Source organism: Cynocephalus volans, chromosome 17, assembly GCF_027409185.1.
Source record: "Cynocephalus volans isolate mCynVol1 chromosome 17, mCynVol1.pri, whole genome shotgun sequence".
Taxonomy (NCBI): Eukaryota; Metazoa; Chordata; class Mammalia; order Dermoptera; family Cynocephalidae; genus Cynocephalus; species Cynocephalus volans.
The window spans coordinates 711,447-728,183 of NC_084476.1; the positions used below are offsets into that span (position 1 = coordinate 711,447).

The window sequence follows — 16,737 nt, forward strand, 5'->3', positions numbered from 1 at the left end:
CAAGAGGCTGCGATCTGGTACGGCCAGGGCCTCTGCAGCCTCCCACCCCACACTGCTGCGAGCCAGGGCTGTGGCCATTCCCAGAGGGGCTTCTTGGAGCACAGACACATTCTGGCCTCAGTCCCAGAAATTATGCATGCGACCGGCAGACCTGGGTGACCAGGGACTCACTCGCAGACAAAGGTGCCCAGAGGGATGTCCTGGAGGGACCGCACGCCCCAGCCCATGTCCTGCGTCCGGTAGAGCTGTAGCCTTGCCCTGGAAAACAGGTAGCGTGCAGGTGGACATGTGCCACTCGGCCATCACACACAGTCAGCAAACCCACCTGCAGTGCATCACTGCAGTGAGCCACACAAATAAATGGAGAAGATGACTGGTTTCCTATCTGGAAACACTAGAACCTTACAGGTGACCCAGCAGCAGCTCCACTATCATCTTTCAGATGCAGCACCTCACACTCTCAGGAGGCCGTGACCTTGGCAAGCCACTCGCGCTTGCTGTGCCTCAGTATCTTCATCTGTGACATGGGGACAAGACTGGGCCTAGTGCACTAGGATGCTGTGAGGACCAGAGGAGCTCATCCTAAAGCAGCCCTCTCGCTGGAAGCCAGGTTGCTGCGAGCCAGCCAGCTCAGGCAGTGGTGCCCCAGGGCTGGGCCGGGCGACCAAGCAGACCACACTGTCTGAGGACCCCTCGAGCCACGTGCACTTGTCTCCTGGCACATATCGTCTACCATGCCCTGTGGGCGCTAAGGGAGGCGGCACGTCTGTCCTCCGCCCCTGGACGTTCCGCCACACACGAAGACAGAGTGCGGGCTATCCTCTGCTCCCGCATGAACCAAGGTTACTAATGCTAAAAAAGTCTCAGAGCTACAAAAACCACCGTAGAGCTAAATTTACAGTACACACAATTTTTCCCTTACAACTCAGAGGGAGTAAGTAAGAAGACAACACATCTGGGGTGCACCTAAATTTTCTCGTCTCAGACACATCTGTGGAGGGAGTGGTCAAGACCAGGGCCTGGGGGAGGGCAGGAGGAGTCTGGTCCTGGGCAGCTAATGGATGCTGGAGGAAGGAATCCAACCTCAGCCAGCGAAAGGGGCACTGGCCAATCCTCACTCGACCAAGTGCCTCGAGTGACTTAGGAATAAGGAATCCCATGGTTTCAAAAGAGTAACAGCATCATACTGCCCCTGCTAGAAAAAGCCAAGGAACACAGAATGTAGCCATGCATCGCTCAACGATAGAGTAAGTTCTGAGAAACGTGTCGTCAGGTGGTTCTGTCGCTGTGCAAACATCACTTACTTACACACGCCTAGATGGTATAGCCTACTACCCACCTGGGCTGCAAAACTGTACAGCACATTACTGTATCACGTGCCACAGGCAGCTGTAACACGGTGGTAAGTATCTGTATCTGAACACAGAAATGGTACAGTACAAATATAGTGATTCAATCTGAAGGGACCACACCATACATGCAGTACATCGTTGACTGAAGTGTCCTCAGGTGGTGCACGGACTGTGTTTAGAAAATGACTGAATACCAAAAGAGAATTATGGTAAACCTGATCCGTTGAAGAGGGTACGCATGAAATTGGTAACAAAAGCAGTTCTTGTGCCAAGGCCACCCCTCTGCTCTTGGCTCAGACGACCTAACAGTCTATTCCTTCCCTCAAGCCTAAGAGCTGGTGGAAGCATGACTGTTGTTATTTATGGCACATGTGATATTTCTAGAGGATAAAGACTCAGAAGTAAGTCATCAGCTCTCCTGAAAACACAGGCACACATGCAGACACAAGTGGACACATGGCAAACACATCACGTCCTGCTTGTCGGGGGTGATCCCGATTCGAACAGTACTGCGCATGCACATACAGGAGCACGGTGTGGGCTCCAGCGGGCAGGAAGCACCTCTCACCTGAGCCCATTCTGCACAACGCGGTTCCGGCAGTTCCTCCAGCAGGAGCAAGCATGATTACACTCAAAGATCAAGGGAGGCTCTGCCATGTTGAATTCAGGCAGAAGTCGGCCATCCTGCGGACAGACATGCCATTAGGATCCAGCTGGTGTTACTGTGCTTTCACAACGTGCCAGTGCGGCCTCACATTGACATAAAAATGAGGGTTTCTGGTCAAACTTTACCACCTGGGAGAAACAACAGGGCCAAGCTCCATTCTCAACAGGAGCCTCAAGCCAGATGCCCACACAGACTCTGGAGACCTTGCAGAGAGCACCCTGGTCCCTGACTGCAGTGGGTCCCTGTCAACCAGGAGCTGTGGCCTTTCTAATCCTCCTGCCTCGTCCTCCCTCAGCCTTGCTCAGGCCACAGCAGGGGTCCTGCTGCTTCCTTCCAGTGGCGGGTGCCTGCTGGACACTCCTGTGCTCTCAGCCTTGCAAAGCCCCAACTGTGGAGGTGCCCAGCCACTTGCTACTGTCCCACACCCTGATGCTGGGCAGGTGCAGAGGGCACGCAGGGCTGCGTGAGCTGAGTCTCCGAGGTACAGGAGGGCCCTAATGGCCTCAGGGCCTTTCTGAACAGTTAGTACTCTCATCGGAATGTTCACTCCTCCCACCTCTCAGCACAACCATGCTTCGCTACACATGGGTCCCGATGACTTTCAGAAGCCTGCCTGCCCCACCCCTCTCTGGCACTGGACATGTGCCCCTCGTCCCCCACTGCCTCGGCCTTGCCTCCAACAGCAGGCAGCAGGAGTCTCTCATTCAGGTGACAAATGCTCCACCCTCCACACCGCCCCTCCTCCTCTAAAGTCCACTTCTGGAAAGAACCCGCCTGCTGCCTCCACCCTTGGCCCGTGTTTGCTCTTCACCCCAGGACACTCTGGCTTCTGCTCCCACCAGCAGCATCAGAAATCCTGAAGCCAAGGACATCTGTGGTGTCATCCTCCTGGACGCTCCTCCCCTGAGCTGCACCTGGGAGCGCTTCTCCCTGGTCTCCTCCTCAGCTGCTTCCACACCGGTCACTTCCAGCCTGCAGCCCCTCGGCCACCATGTCTGCTGATGCGCACTCCATCCAGCCCAGCCCCGACCTCCATCTTCCCACCAGGCATCTCTTGGGCCACTCACTCTTGAGCACAGAGCAGAGCTCGCCAGACATCAACAACAAAAGCACGTTTCCTGCCATGGCCGAGCCAGGCCTGCCACTGAGGACCACCTGTGGCCAACCGCCCTACCTCCCTGCCACCCTCCAAGCAGACAAAAAGGTCCCTGGCTCCAGCCCAGGGACTGCGGGAGCCCTCTCCTCGGCCCCATGCCCCACCCCGGGGCAGCCTCTTACTGCTGGCCTGCCGCAACCTCCATCCTGGTCTCCACACCTGCTCACCCCCCACCCTTCCTGCCCAAAGCTATTGTTTCCGTAAATGCCCATCAGCAGGACTCACCACACAAGCACATGAGCACAGAGGATCCTCACCTTATCGTACCAGCAGCGCATACTGAGCTGGCCGCACATGCAGTTGCTGGAAGAGCAGTCGTCTATGCACACGCAGTACTGAGGGCAGAGACACCGCAGCACCGTCAGGAGAGCACCTCCTGCTGCTGCTCGCACCCCATTACATCACAACCCAGTGTCTGACAACTCCCCAAATTACCCCTACATCTGATATGTGCTTTCTCATAGACACCAAGGAAGTGTGTAACTTCTTAGGGAAAAGGGTATACAGGCCAGAGAGAATGTTTGGGTTACTATGAAAGACACTGCTGAGTGCTCACGGGAAGGGCTCTGGACAAGGGCCCTAAAGAGTGAGACAGGAGGCGGGAAGGTCTGCGATGGCAGCTGGTGGCTGCGTGTGGCCTGACAGGTGCCAACACAGCTGGGTCTGGGTCACTGTGCAGACCCTGCACCAAGTTCCTCTCACTTGTGCCCCGAGGAGGAGCCAGCACTGGGCCCTGGGCCAGCACCAGCCGGGGGATGCTCACATGGCTCTGGGGCTGGTGAGAGGCCCTCAGAAGAGCAATGGGAGGGCCCAGGGCTATGCCCCACTCGGGTCCTTTCCCTGGCAGGATCTTTTTCTACCTCTCAGCTCTTTCATGAGAGGCAAGTGCCGAGAGAACAGGGACTTCCTGGGAAGCCCTCCTGCTCTGGGAGTAGTGAGAAGACCCGAGCCCCAGCTCTGGGGCCTACTCCGCCTGCTAAGTTCTGGCTCAAGCCAGCCTCTTCCACCATCACTAACCTGCAAGTGAGTGATGTTCCTGTCGATGTTCATGGGGGAAGTCACACAGTTCTGAGAGACATACTTATAGTTGCTGGGGCACGGCTCACTGTCCACAGAGTTGACACAGGGGATGGGGACTCGCTCATAGCCTCGGGCGATGTCTCTGCCATGGAACAGGGGGTGTCACCTTCCGCAGTGACAAGCTCTGCCCGGTGGGGTGACACAGAGGACAACAGGCAGCTGACAAGCACCTGGACCAGACAGTCTTGACTCGGGCCTCAGGACAGTTCAGCTCCAAGAGAAGCTGCCATCCCAAGCTCCTGACACCCCATTCATCAATGATGTGCTACAGAACCATCTTGATTCTGGAAGCTTCTCACCTGCTCACTGTCTTCTCGACAGGGACGGGCTTGTCAGAGGCCGAGTCTCGGAGTGCCTTGCTCATCTGCAAAGCGCTCCACACCTGAGAGTTGAGGCTCGCGCACTGCAGGGGCGTCTCTCCCTCCTTGTTTTTTAGGGTGACATCTGAATCCCGAGAAAGAAAGAGGCTAAAAGGAAAAATGTAAGCCAACAAAATATTGAAATTTTAACTTAGAAGAAACAAAGAAAAGATTTACAAAATGATGATGATCACTAAAAATAAAGAGAACACACTATTTGTTTTGAAGTAACTTTAACAAGTTTGCTGACCAATGATTCTAAAAACATTGGCTTTAACTCATCCCAAAACATAGTCCTCCCCACGCTACTGTCAAAGTCTTCACAGATTTTTTAGCAAGAAGTGTGTAAGGAACTAGCACAAAGAAACTTTTTCTTGGACTTTTCATTCAAATTCACCCTCAAGGACAAAATGGGAGCGATGACAGAGAAAAACCATGCCTGGACATGCACAGGAAGCAACCCTAGTGCTTGATCTGGCCTGAGCCTGGCCAGGTCCAAGTCCGAGCAGGCAGGCACCTCGCTTGTGGGGCCATGGGAACCAACTTCACAGCCTCCTTTCCAGGTGAGGTGGGGGTCACCTGCAGGATTAGTAGGGGGTTCTGCCCAGTCCTGTGTGGAGCAGCCACAGCTCCTCATCCCCCATCCCAAGACCCAGATGACTTATGGGAAAGAGGCCTCCAGTTGAAAAGGGCCCTGAATGGCAGCACCTCCAGCCCTGTCTGTGGGCACTGCTCCAGGGATCACTCAGACTCTCGTGGCCTCAGAGCTGACAGGCCCCCGTTCACAGCAGACTGTCCCCGCCTGCCTCTCACCCGTGCCTCACAGCCTCCTGACAGCAGGTTTAGGTCTGAGATTCAGCTCAATGTTCGACCTAAGAATCTGAGGATTTCTCATGATAATCCTCCCTGAACCAGAAATAAGCCACAGCTGATCTCAAACGTGGGCTGGGAAAGAGCCTCCTCTGCTCGCGGAACACTGAGGATGTCCTTCCACCCAAGGAGGGAGGGGCTGCCTCCACTTGATGCCCAGTGTGAACACACAGCCGTGCAGCGGCCTCTCCCGGCACCTGGGCCAGCGGCAGCCCAACCCAGAGGCAGCAGGGGCCACGTCGTGCCAGGGCCACTCACACAACGCAGTCGTAGCGGTTCTCCCTGGCAGCTATGTGCAGGGGTGAGTCTCCGTGGATGTTCACGGCGTGGAGATCACACTTGGCAGCCAGCAGTATCTCAGCTATGTCCACGCAGCCCGAGAATGCTGCCCAGTGCAGGCAGATATTCTCCTCCTGGACAGACACAGGGAAAACCTGGTGAGGATGGTTTGGGCCAAGCACATGACACTGGGACCAGGCAAAGGTGGCCACTCCTCTCACTCACCCGAGGAGAAATGCTAGGAGGGCAATTAGCTATTCCCAGCACAGGCCAAGCAAAAAAGGCCGGCTTCACAGGCCGTCAGAGAAGAGAACCAAGCACCTACCTGAATTCTGGAGTGCACTTTTTTTCCCTCTTTTTCTCGTTATAAAAGTAACATAATCACAGTACAGAATATTAAAAAAAAAAAAAAAAAAATCAGAATTACACCACTCTCAACACAAAGCATTATCAGCATAACATTGGTGGGCACTTTTCTTTTCTCTATTTTAAAAATTATATTCATTCCCAAACAGTTACAGTCACAGGACAGGATAATGTTTGTGTGAGATTTGAAAAAGATAAGTAAGCTTGATTAAATTCAAATGCTACTTAAAGTTTTAAATAAAGAAAAACTGAAAAAATATTTGTGCCACATGTGAAATATACATGTTTAACAATCACACAGTAAGTTTATTAGAACACTACAATTCTGAAAAAATAAATATACAAAGGATATGAAAATAAAATACAACTGGATAAGAAAAAGATGAAAGTAAACAAAAATACGAGAAAATGTTTGACCTTGTCAGATTGCCAAGAAATATAAATTAAAACAATAAAGTGATATTTAACATCTATCACACTAGGAACCACAACAGCAGTAAACAAAATGAGAAACATAGCCACTCTCATGCCTGACTTCTGTCTGTCCCTGACCCTCTGCGCCTCACCCATGGCCTCCGTCTGCTGAGGCTCATGCCAAATGGCATGATACGACCAGAGACTTCTGCATGCAATGAGGGCCAGAGGCATCACTTGTGCTGACCACAGTCACTCAGCTCACATACCATATTTACTAAACTTTGCCTGTACTGAACATTTTGTTTATTTCTGGTTTTTGCTCTGGAATACAATGCTAGTGAATATTTTAGTACTTTTCTTTTTTCTGAAGTATTTCTCAAGGCTAAATCCTCAGAGGTGGGATTACCAAGTTAAAGGATATAAACATTTTGCTGCTCTTAAAGGTCTACCCTCCCCTCAGTAATCATGGGTAATTTCCACAGGCTCCCTGTACACAGTCAAGCCTCCCTGTGTATCCTGTCACCGAGGCTGAGGAAGCTCAGCGCCCACGGCAGCCCCACTAGGTGCCAGCGCCTGCAAGCCCTGCCTGCTCAGGTCTGCCCTGTGGTGGCTCATGTGTCCACTGCGCCTTTAACTCTGCCCCACCCCCAGGGGAGCACAGCCTCAGCACACACAGGGGTTGATTCTGCAGGTCCGGGGTGCCCTCCCCCAGAGAGAGGAGGGGCTCATCTGTAACACCCTGGCACTCTTGTACAAATCCCATCCCGATCCCCACATTGTAAGGAGTGGCCATGCCCCTGCCATCCTCATCGACACACAGCTGCCAGCCGAACATGGGCTTTTGCTTCCTCTTCCTGTTTCTAAAAGAAGAAAGTAAAAGCAAACTCCTTTTTGTGAACCTTAGTATGTTCTGCAAAACCTCAGCTTATTGGGGCTCTCTCTTCTGGATGTTATTCGTAGCAGCTTTCCCATCCCTCTGATCTTTGTTTCTGGTTTCCATCTTCTATACACTTGAGAACTCCCTGAACAAAACACTGTTTCCTCAGGAGCTTCGTTTCTTTTTCCTTCACCAGAATAGCTTTTTTCATGACCAGAGTTACGTTTTCGAGAACGTCCAAGTCCCCTAACACCCTCTACCATAGGCTCGTTAATCGCCTGGCCTTTCTGAAGTCCGCTTGCTAAGTTACGTCCAGCCTGGCCCACACCTCTTGAGCATTCTCACTCCTAAAAGGACAGAGGTGGATTCTGCTTCCAGCAAAGATGGGGTAACAGGGACCCGACGGGATTTATCCCCCCACCTGAAAGAACCAGAAGAATAAAACAAAACAGTCAAAATGTGTGAAACAGCAACTGTCAAGACCCTGGACATGAGGCCAAGAAGCACTGTGATCCCTGAGAGAGAAAGCAAGCAGGGAGCCTGCACCTGCTCCGCGTACCACCTCCAGAGACTCCAGCCATGACATGGGGGGACCAGGCGGAGCCCTCAGATGCTCAGAACAGAGGGCAGAGCTCCAAGGAGGCTCTGGAGACCTGTACATTTTCACCTGGTGGCCACATGCCTGTAAGAAGGCACCCTGAAGCCAGGGCCCATCCCAGCCAGGCAGGAAGCACTCTGTCCACAGGCTGCGGGCTGGAAGACACAGGAGGGACCTGCCTCAGTGGTGGCACTGATCACCCCTAGACTGAGCACTGCTCCAAACGCACCTAACAAACCTGAGGAGCAAAACCCAACATGATCAGACTGACACCAGGTAACTTTACTGTGTCCCAGAAAAAAGCTTAAGAATATTTATAACGAGACAAAAATTTCCAGCACCCTACAAGATAAAATTCACAATGTCTGGTATCCAGCTACAGGTTACCACATATGCTAAAAAGCAAGAAATGTGACCCAGAATGAGTTGAAAAACCACTCAACCAAAATCCAGAACTGGATAAAAACAAATGTTGGAATAGCAAAGAAAGTCATCAACAGCAGTACAGCTGTATTCCAAGCGTTTACAAGGTAAGTAGAGGCACACTACAAAACATCAGAAAGACCCAACAGAAAACCAGTGTCTGAAATGGAAATGCACTGGATGAGATTAACAGCATAACTGGCATTGCAGAAGAAAAGACTAGTGAAGTGGAAGACATACCAATAAAAACCACCTAAACTGAAATACAGTGTAGAAAAATAATTTTTAAAAATTGAAAAGAGCACCAGAAGCCATGGAACGACTTCGAGCAGTGTGACACACATGGCTAGAATACTTGGAGAGGGGTGGGTGGGCAGAAAGCATATTTGAAGAAATAACGACTGGAAGATTCCCAAATTTTGATAAACACTCTAAATCTATAGATCCAAGAAGCTCAATGGAGTCCTAAGCACACACAAAAAGTAACACCGAGGCACCTTAATAATCAAATTACTAAAATCCAGTGATAAAGAAAAAAAATCTCACAAACAGCCAGAAGGAGAAAGACACATGACATACAGAGGAACACACACAAGGATGGGAGCAGATTTCTCACTGCAAACACCTCACATGCAGACTCAGGGACACGAGGTGCTTAAAGTCCTGAAAGAAAAAAACTGTCAACCCAGAATTCTACACCCAGCAAAAACTGTCTTTCAGTGAAGGCAAAATAAGGACCTTCTAGGCATTAAAAAGCTGAAAGAATTCATCACAAGCAGACCAACATGACAAGAAGTGTGAAAGCCAGCAAGACTAGCAGAAGCAGATATCAGATAGAAATCCAGGTGCCCGAGTGCAAGAGAAGGAGTGGAGACAGGACACAGAAGCACATGGGTGAGGCTTCTTTACAATCTTTCTGCTAGATCACTGCTTAAACAAAGTGACAGCCTGGTCACTGTGGTGTTTAAAACATACATATAAGCAAATCTCGTGAGAATAGTAAGTTTGGGAGGGGAGACATGGAAGGATGCGCCACAAGGCTCTCCAGCCATCCGTGGTCCCAAGACTGAGGATGCAGCCATGCCACTCAGGAAAGCTCTGTGCTGCTGGCACAAAGATGGACACAGAGGTCATCTGCAGATAGATCAGCAACAGCAGAGAGAGCCCAGAACTGACTCATGCACACGTGGACCACTGATTCTTGAAGAAGATGCAAAGTCATTTCTATGGAGAAAGAACAACTTTCTCAGTGCTGGAACAACAACACATCCACATGCTAAAAACAAAAACAAGAACTTCGACTCATACCTCACACCACAAAAAATAATTAGTTCATTATAGATCATAGGCCAAGGTAAAAACCTAAAACTGTAAAACTACTATAAGAAAATGTGGGAGAATAGCTTAGGGATCTTAGGTTATGCAATGATTTCTTAAATAAAACACCAAAAGAAGGATCCACTTTAAAAAAACACAAAAAAAACCCTTGATTAAAAATGTATCTAAATTTAAAAACCTCTGTGCTTCCAAAGATTTATAAAGAACATATCCAATAAAGGACTTGTGCACAGAATATAAAGTAAACTCAAGAATAAGAAAATAAATTACCCAATAAAAAAACAAATAAAAGGTTTAAACAGACTCTTCACCAAAGAATATATATGGATGGCAAGTAAGCATACAAAAAGATGCTATAGTGGATTGAATTATGTCCCCCCCAAACTCCCTGAAGCTTGAATTGTGTCCCCCAAGTTTCATGTATTAGAAACTTAGCCCCCACTGTGATTGTTAAGAGGTGGGAAATCCTATTACGGTAATTGAAAGGTGGAGCCTTGAAGAGAGAGATGATTGGATTACAGGACATTGTAGTGGTGAATGGATTAAAAATGGTGGTCAGGGGCATGGTTCTGAGGGCTTTAAGAGGAAGTCTGTCTGTCTGTCTCTCTCTGCTTCCACCATCTTGCAATGTGAGACCCCTGGGTCACTGTTGCCAGCACCAGATGGACTTTGGACTTCTCAGCCTCAGAAACTGTAAACAATACATTTTGTTTTCTTCATAAATTACCCAGTTTGAGTTATTTTGTTATAAGCAACCTAAATGGACTAATACAGATGCTCAACACGGCATCAGTCAGACAGAAATGAAATTAAGTGAAAATCAAAATCACAATGGCATTCCACTACACACTACTAAAAGGGCTAAAACTCAAAAACTGGGGGCTGGCCAGTTAGCTCAGTGGGTTAGTGTGTGGTGCCGATAACACCAAGGTCCTGGGTTCTAGCCCTGTACCAGCCAGCCACAAAAAACCAAAACCAAACAAACAAAAAAAAGACTGACCATCCCAAGTGCTGGGGAGGATGTGGGAGGAACCAGAACTCTATACACTAGAAATGATGTAACCACTTTGAAAAGTCGGGCTGTTTCTTAAAATCATTCAAACACACATCCATCACAGGACCCTGCCATTCTATTCCTGAGTGTTTACCCAAAAGAAACGAAGGTGCAAACATTCACAGCAGCTTCCTGTGACAGCCACAAACAAAAAACCACCCAAACATCCACCAACAGATGAAGGATAGACTGGGACACATCCATACGGTGGAACACTTCAGGGCAATAAAAAGAAGGAACTATTGATACAACGGCATGGACAAATCCAAATACTGGTGCTGACTAAAAGCAGCACACTCGTAGGCTCCATTTATATAAAACTAAAACATGCAAACTGATCCAGAGTGAAAGAAAGCTGAGCAGTGGGTGACTGGGGACGGGCGTGGGCGTGGCTATGGAGCAGTAGGAGGAAACTTCTGGGACTAGGTGGTGATTATAATGTTCACCATCTTGATTATGGTGGTTAAAAGTCATCCAACTGCACACTTTAAATACATGCAGTCCACCAATTACACATCAATAAAGTTATTAAAACAATAAAGTGTTTCAGGGCTGGCCAGTTAGCTCAGCAGGTTAGAGCATGGTACTGATAACACCAAGGTCCAGGGTTCCATCTGTGTACTGGACAGATACCAAAAAAATAACAACAATAAAGTGTTTCACTGTATAAATATTAAACTTGGAATTTAATCAGCCATCACCCGTTGTGGGAACAGCCACAAGCACTCTAAAGCTAACACCCACTGAACCCTGGACAGGCTGTGTGCTGTCCAAGGACACAGGGCGGGTGCTGCCCCTCGCTACCATGCCAGCCTTTGAGGCAGTGATGCTGGCAAGGAAATCATGACCATCTCACCTCTGCTGCAGCCACAAGAGACTCTCCTGTCTCTGCTTCCCTCCTGTCCTCTTCCACGTGTCCTCCCCACTGCTGCCCACCAGCTCACAGCTCCTTCACTACTGTGCCATGGTCCTCTCACCTAGCACCACCCCACTGTGCCGGAGCTACAAGAATGGGCTCTGAGGGGACGAACAGACACACCCTTGGGGCTGCAGCCTCCAGCACGGCCACTGTCCTGGGTTTCTCGGGAGTAGGCAGTCTCTGCTCACAGACGCAGGGAGGGGTCCCACTGCTGATCCAGGACAACAAATGGCGAGGAGCCCGCCATGCCCACCAGTCTCAGCACTCTGAGCACAACACGCCCACCTCAGACATTCAGGCTTCGGCACACGCAACGTATCACAGGGTCTTTCAGAAATCACCTTTTTTGTGCCAAACCATCTTTCCTAGTTATCGATTTAATGGGCTGATCTGTGGCTGGACTTTCCATTTATGGCTCTCGGTGACGTAGGGAAGACGCAGCTCTGCAGCCCATGCTGGGTGCTGGCATCTGTCCTGGGAGGTAACACAGGACTCACGCCAGCACAGGCCCCTCGCTGTCCCACCCACATCCATACCCGGCCCTCCCACAATCCTACCAGGAAGACCTTCCAGTAAACTCCCTTTTAAGTTCATCAGTCACCTGCTGTTGCTCACCTGTCGCATAGGCTGAAGGGAAGCCACCCCAGATGGACGGGGGAGTTTTCCTACCCAGAATCCAAACCCTATCTTCTGGGCAAGCAAACTGGTCCTACAACACTAAGCATTAGTTTGGTATCTCCGGTCACAGCACAGAAAACCATGCAATGATCAGTCCCCACTATTCCTTCTTTTTCCTCCAAGGTGGAACTGTGGGCAGAGCCAGCTGGCAGTAACCACGGCACCAGCACGAGGTCACCAGTCCTAACAACCTTCCTGGACTACTTCTCAGGTCTCAGTCATGGACACGTGAGTCGGAAGGAAGGAGGGAGAGCAGGGTAGTGACGCACCCTCTAAAGACGTGGACCCTGCAAATCCGCAGGGACTCTGTGTCCTCTATTCACAGCCAGCACAGCATGACCACGGGAGGTCACTTTAAGCCAGTGAGCCACTGACAGGAAGAGGTCAGAGCTGCCACCAGGTGCTAGGGTTCTGCTTTTGAGAAAAGGACCTCCATATAAGGAGGATGCCACCCCTAAGTGGACTGGCCCCCAACCCCCTAGGATGCTGCCTCCTGGGGTACAATGGCGCACATGAGACTCACATTGTCGCGGATGTTGATGTCAGAGCCCCTGGACAGCAGCAGCTTCACCAGGTCTACGTGCTTGTACTCAGTGGCCCAAATCATGGGCGTCCAGCCTCCATCATCCTAATTCCAAAAGAGAGAAATAAAAACCTATCAGAATTACTAGAGACGAGAAACTGAGAGAACAGTAAGAAGGGCTCCTGCTGTGGAGGCCCCATGTCTCCCAGGACTGTGCCTCTGCACACGCATCTCACTCAGGACCTGCACAGCAGCCCCAGGAGGCAGGGGCTGGTCCTCAGAGCACCAACCCAGGTAGCTCGGCCACTACAGGATGAAGACAGACCTGCAGCCAGGTCCAACCCACTTGCGCACAGGCATCTCTGCACTGGGGGAGCTCACTCCAAGCCCCACGTCACTAGGTAGAACATTTCAACACACATCTAACTGAATAACAAGCAAGAGAACTGAAACTTGGTAAGTCCAGGCCAGACCCAGAGAGTGCTGGTGGTCCTGCCTGGTGGGAAGCTCAGAAAGCCAGACTCTGACCTTTTGGCCCCAGTGTGGACTCTGGGCACGAGAGCTGGTGCTAGCCCAGTGAGAGGAGCAACCAAGAATGCAGACGGACGTCCAGGCCCAGAGACCCACACCCTGCCTTTTCTTGAAGGGCAGGAAGCACAAAGCCTACAGGCTGACTCAATCCTAGGGCCAGTCACGATCTGATGAACCAGCTCCCAACCACACCACTGAGTCCACTCAGCAGTCCTGGGTAGTTTTATTTAAACCAGACGGAGGGAACTTTCCGGAAACTTAGTGTCATGCTGCCAACTCCTGGTCTGCAGGCAGAAGACTCAGCCTCCTCCCCAGCACCGTTGAAAGGACGTTCCGCACATCCCACAGTTGCACATCTCCCTGGTGGAGGCACACAGCCTCCACGATTAAGCTAAACCTCCCCTGCGGGTTAACTGTCAGCAACACCCCAAGCACTGGGGACACACACGAACAACACAGAGAGGGGGTCCAGCCCGTGGACTGTCGGGGCAGGCAGCCATGAGCCCAAGGAGCACACTGCAGGGGCCACTGCTTCCAGTCCATCTTGGGGGGCACCAAGGTCAAGAAGGCACAGAACCCAGCCTGAACGCTGGTGGGGGGCAGTGTCTGGCTATGATGAAGGGAGAGCCTCCTGAGGGAGGGAATAGAGTGTGGAGACAGACGCATCCCAGGACCTCAAGCCTGTGGGGACCCTGTGCCACCTGGGCAGCCTTGAGACCAGCCCTCTAGTCTCTCAGCCATTCATGCAATCAATAGATATCTACGGGGACTTACAATGTGCCAGGCACTGAAGAGGCACCACAGGTCACAGCATAAGCAAAACAGTTAAGAACGTGCCCTGTGGCACTGCCAGGGGGTGGGAGTAGGGGAGAGATGACAGGCAGGTGAGCAGGAATCAAACACTCAGACACGGCGGCCAGTGCTATGGGGACAAACAAGACAGCGAAGGAGGACAGGGTGCCACAGAGGGGCGCAGGGGCTGTCAGGGTATGCAGTGGCCCGGACACCTAAGTCAGGTGATGAGTTCTGAACACAGACCTGATGGCAACCAGGGCAGCCCAGGTGGACACCAAGGGAGAGGCCTCCCTGGACAAGAGCCCACAGAGCAGGCCAGGGAAGGATGGGAACAGAGAGAGGACGAGGCCTCTAGGGCCTTGAGGACCTTGCCAGCACCTAAGCTGACCCACTGTGTGACAGGAAGCTGTGGAGAATGGGGGTGGGCAGAGGACAGCTGTGCAGGGTCCAGCCAGTCAGGGGAGTGCACTAGTGGGTGGAAGGTGTGGCTTTACCTGGCAGTTGACGTCCATTTGTCCATTCGAAAGCAGATACTGAACTACATCATAATGGCCTTTCTTGGCAGCCAAGTGCAAACACGTTGAGCCCTCTGCATCCTGCAACACAAACGCCAGTGAGGGCCAGAGCACTCACACTCAGGACTCTGGTGTGCCCAGTCCTGAGTGCAGGACCACAGAGAGCCCTTGTCCCCAGCACGAGCAAGTGGCTGTTATTGTCCTCCCTGAATGATAAGGAAACCCAGGCCAAGAGGACTGAGTCATTTTCTGAGGATGCACAGCCCAGGAGGCACAGCCACAGCAAGCCCTTATCTGCTGGGCAACTGACCACTGAGGCAGAGCTCAGGTGGTAAGGAACCTACGGGTGCACCGTGACACAGACTCCCCCGACTCCTCACCCCTGTGGAGTGAATGGAACACCCCCAGGCTTCTCGTCAAGGCCAGCGTGCAGCGCCAAGTGCCACTAGGAGTGGTTCTAACACGACCACTGGGGTTGCTCCATGCCACCTGCTGCTCCCTGGACGCTGTGAGTTAGTGCTCGTGCAGCACAATTAAAACAGTGCAAATGACTCATGACAGCTGTCCTCATGCTGCAGAATTTAAAGTAATAAATGGTCGAAAGGAGCAGGAAAACAGGGGTGAGCCCACCCAGACCACGTCACCAACCCCACTGCCTCTGCTTGTGCTTCCTTTGGCTGTGGGACATGCCTTCCCACTAGCTTTCAGCTCTGTTTCCTCAACGACAATAAACAGATCACGCTAATCAAACCACCTAAAAAAACAAAAGACATCCAGGATGGAGGTCAGACCCAGAAGCTCCAGGAGAGGCTGGGAGGGCCAGACTGGGCGCCTGCCCCGCACAGGCCCACTGGGACACACTTCCACCTTGTGCTTGTGAGGCTTTTCTCCCCAGTTCCTGTCTGTGCGCCGACCGTGCCTCTTTACTGCCTTCTCCCCCTTACTTCTACTCTCAGAGCAGCAATCCTTGATTTTAACACACATCATCTAATGCATTTTTTTTTTTTTTTAACATATTTTTCATGTCATCCCATTCCCTGCCACCTTTGTTTTCCAGCCTGCTTCCCCTTAACAGCTGGACACATCACCGTTCCATTTTTCTATTGGTTGTGACTGAAGTAGCTTGAGGTCAATTATTTCCCCAGCAATTGACAAAGAATTTTGATGAAGAGGAAAGTGACATTGTCCCTTAAACAACACTGCTCCCTCCTCTCCTTGCCCTCCCGGTTGAGGAGAGAGGCAGGCGGACTCTCCTTTTGCAAGGAGCCCAGCAGGGCAGTGGTGGTGGGGTCTGTGGAAGTGCATGGGTAATATATGGTAAGTGGAGAAAATATTTATCTTATTTTATTTTATTTTTACTTTTTTATTTTGTCAATATACAATGTGGTTGATTATTGTGGCCCATCACCGAAACCTCCCTCCCTCTCCCTTTCCCTGCTCCCTCCCAACAATGTCCTTTCTGTTCGCTTCTATCAACTTCAAGGAATTTTAGTTGTTGTGTCTTCTCCCCCTGCCCCCGTTTTTTTGTGTATTTATTTATTTATTTTTAGCTCCCATCAATAAGTGAGAACATGTGGTATTTCTCTTTCTGTGCCTGACTTGTTTCACTTTAATATAATTCTCTCAAGGTCCATCTATGTTGTTGCAAATGGCAGTATTTCATTCGTTTTTATAGCTGAGTAGTATTCCATTGTGTAGATGTACCACATTTTCCGTATCCACTCATCTGATGATGGACATTTGGGCTGGTTCCAACTCTTGGCTATTGTAAAGAGTGCTGCGATGAGCATTGGGGAACAGGTATACCTTCGACTTGATGATTTCCATTCCTCTGGGTATATTCCCAGCTGTGGGATAGCTGGGTCGTATAGTAGATCTATCTGCAATTGTTTGAGGAACCTCCATACCGTTTTCCATAGAGGCTGCACCATTTTGCAGTC

The 16,737-nt window shown here is 50.7% G+C and overlaps 1 protein-coding gene across 8 annotated transcripts in view; it reads right to left on the minus strand.

Moving 5' to 3' along the window:
* EHMT1 (euchromatic histone lysine methyltransferase 1) overlaps window positions 1-16,737 on the minus strand; it is a 187,224-nt gene that overhangs the window by 13,916 nt on the left and 156,571 nt on the right. For all 8 annotated transcript variants that reach the window (XM_063082639.1, XM_063082642.1, XM_063082638.1 and 5 more), the window contains 8 exons: window positions 14,777-14,878; window positions 12,957-13,061; window positions 5,743-5,897; window positions 4,555-4,722; window positions 4,193-4,337; window positions 3,433-3,510; window positions 1,921-2,036; window positions 172-258 (listed from right to left, as the gene is read on the minus strand). In XM_063082639.1, coding sequence (XP_062938709.1) covers window positions 172-258; window positions 1,921-2,036; window positions 3,433-3,510; window positions 4,193-4,337; window positions 4,555-4,722; window positions 5,743-5,897; window positions 12,957-13,061; window positions 14,777-14,878 — 956 coding nt within the window. The remainder of the gene's footprint in view (window positions 1-171; window positions 259-1,920; window positions 2,037-3,432; window positions 3,511-4,192; window positions 4,338-4,554; window positions 4,723-5,742; window positions 5,898-12,956; window positions 13,062-14,776; window positions 14,879-16,737) is intronic.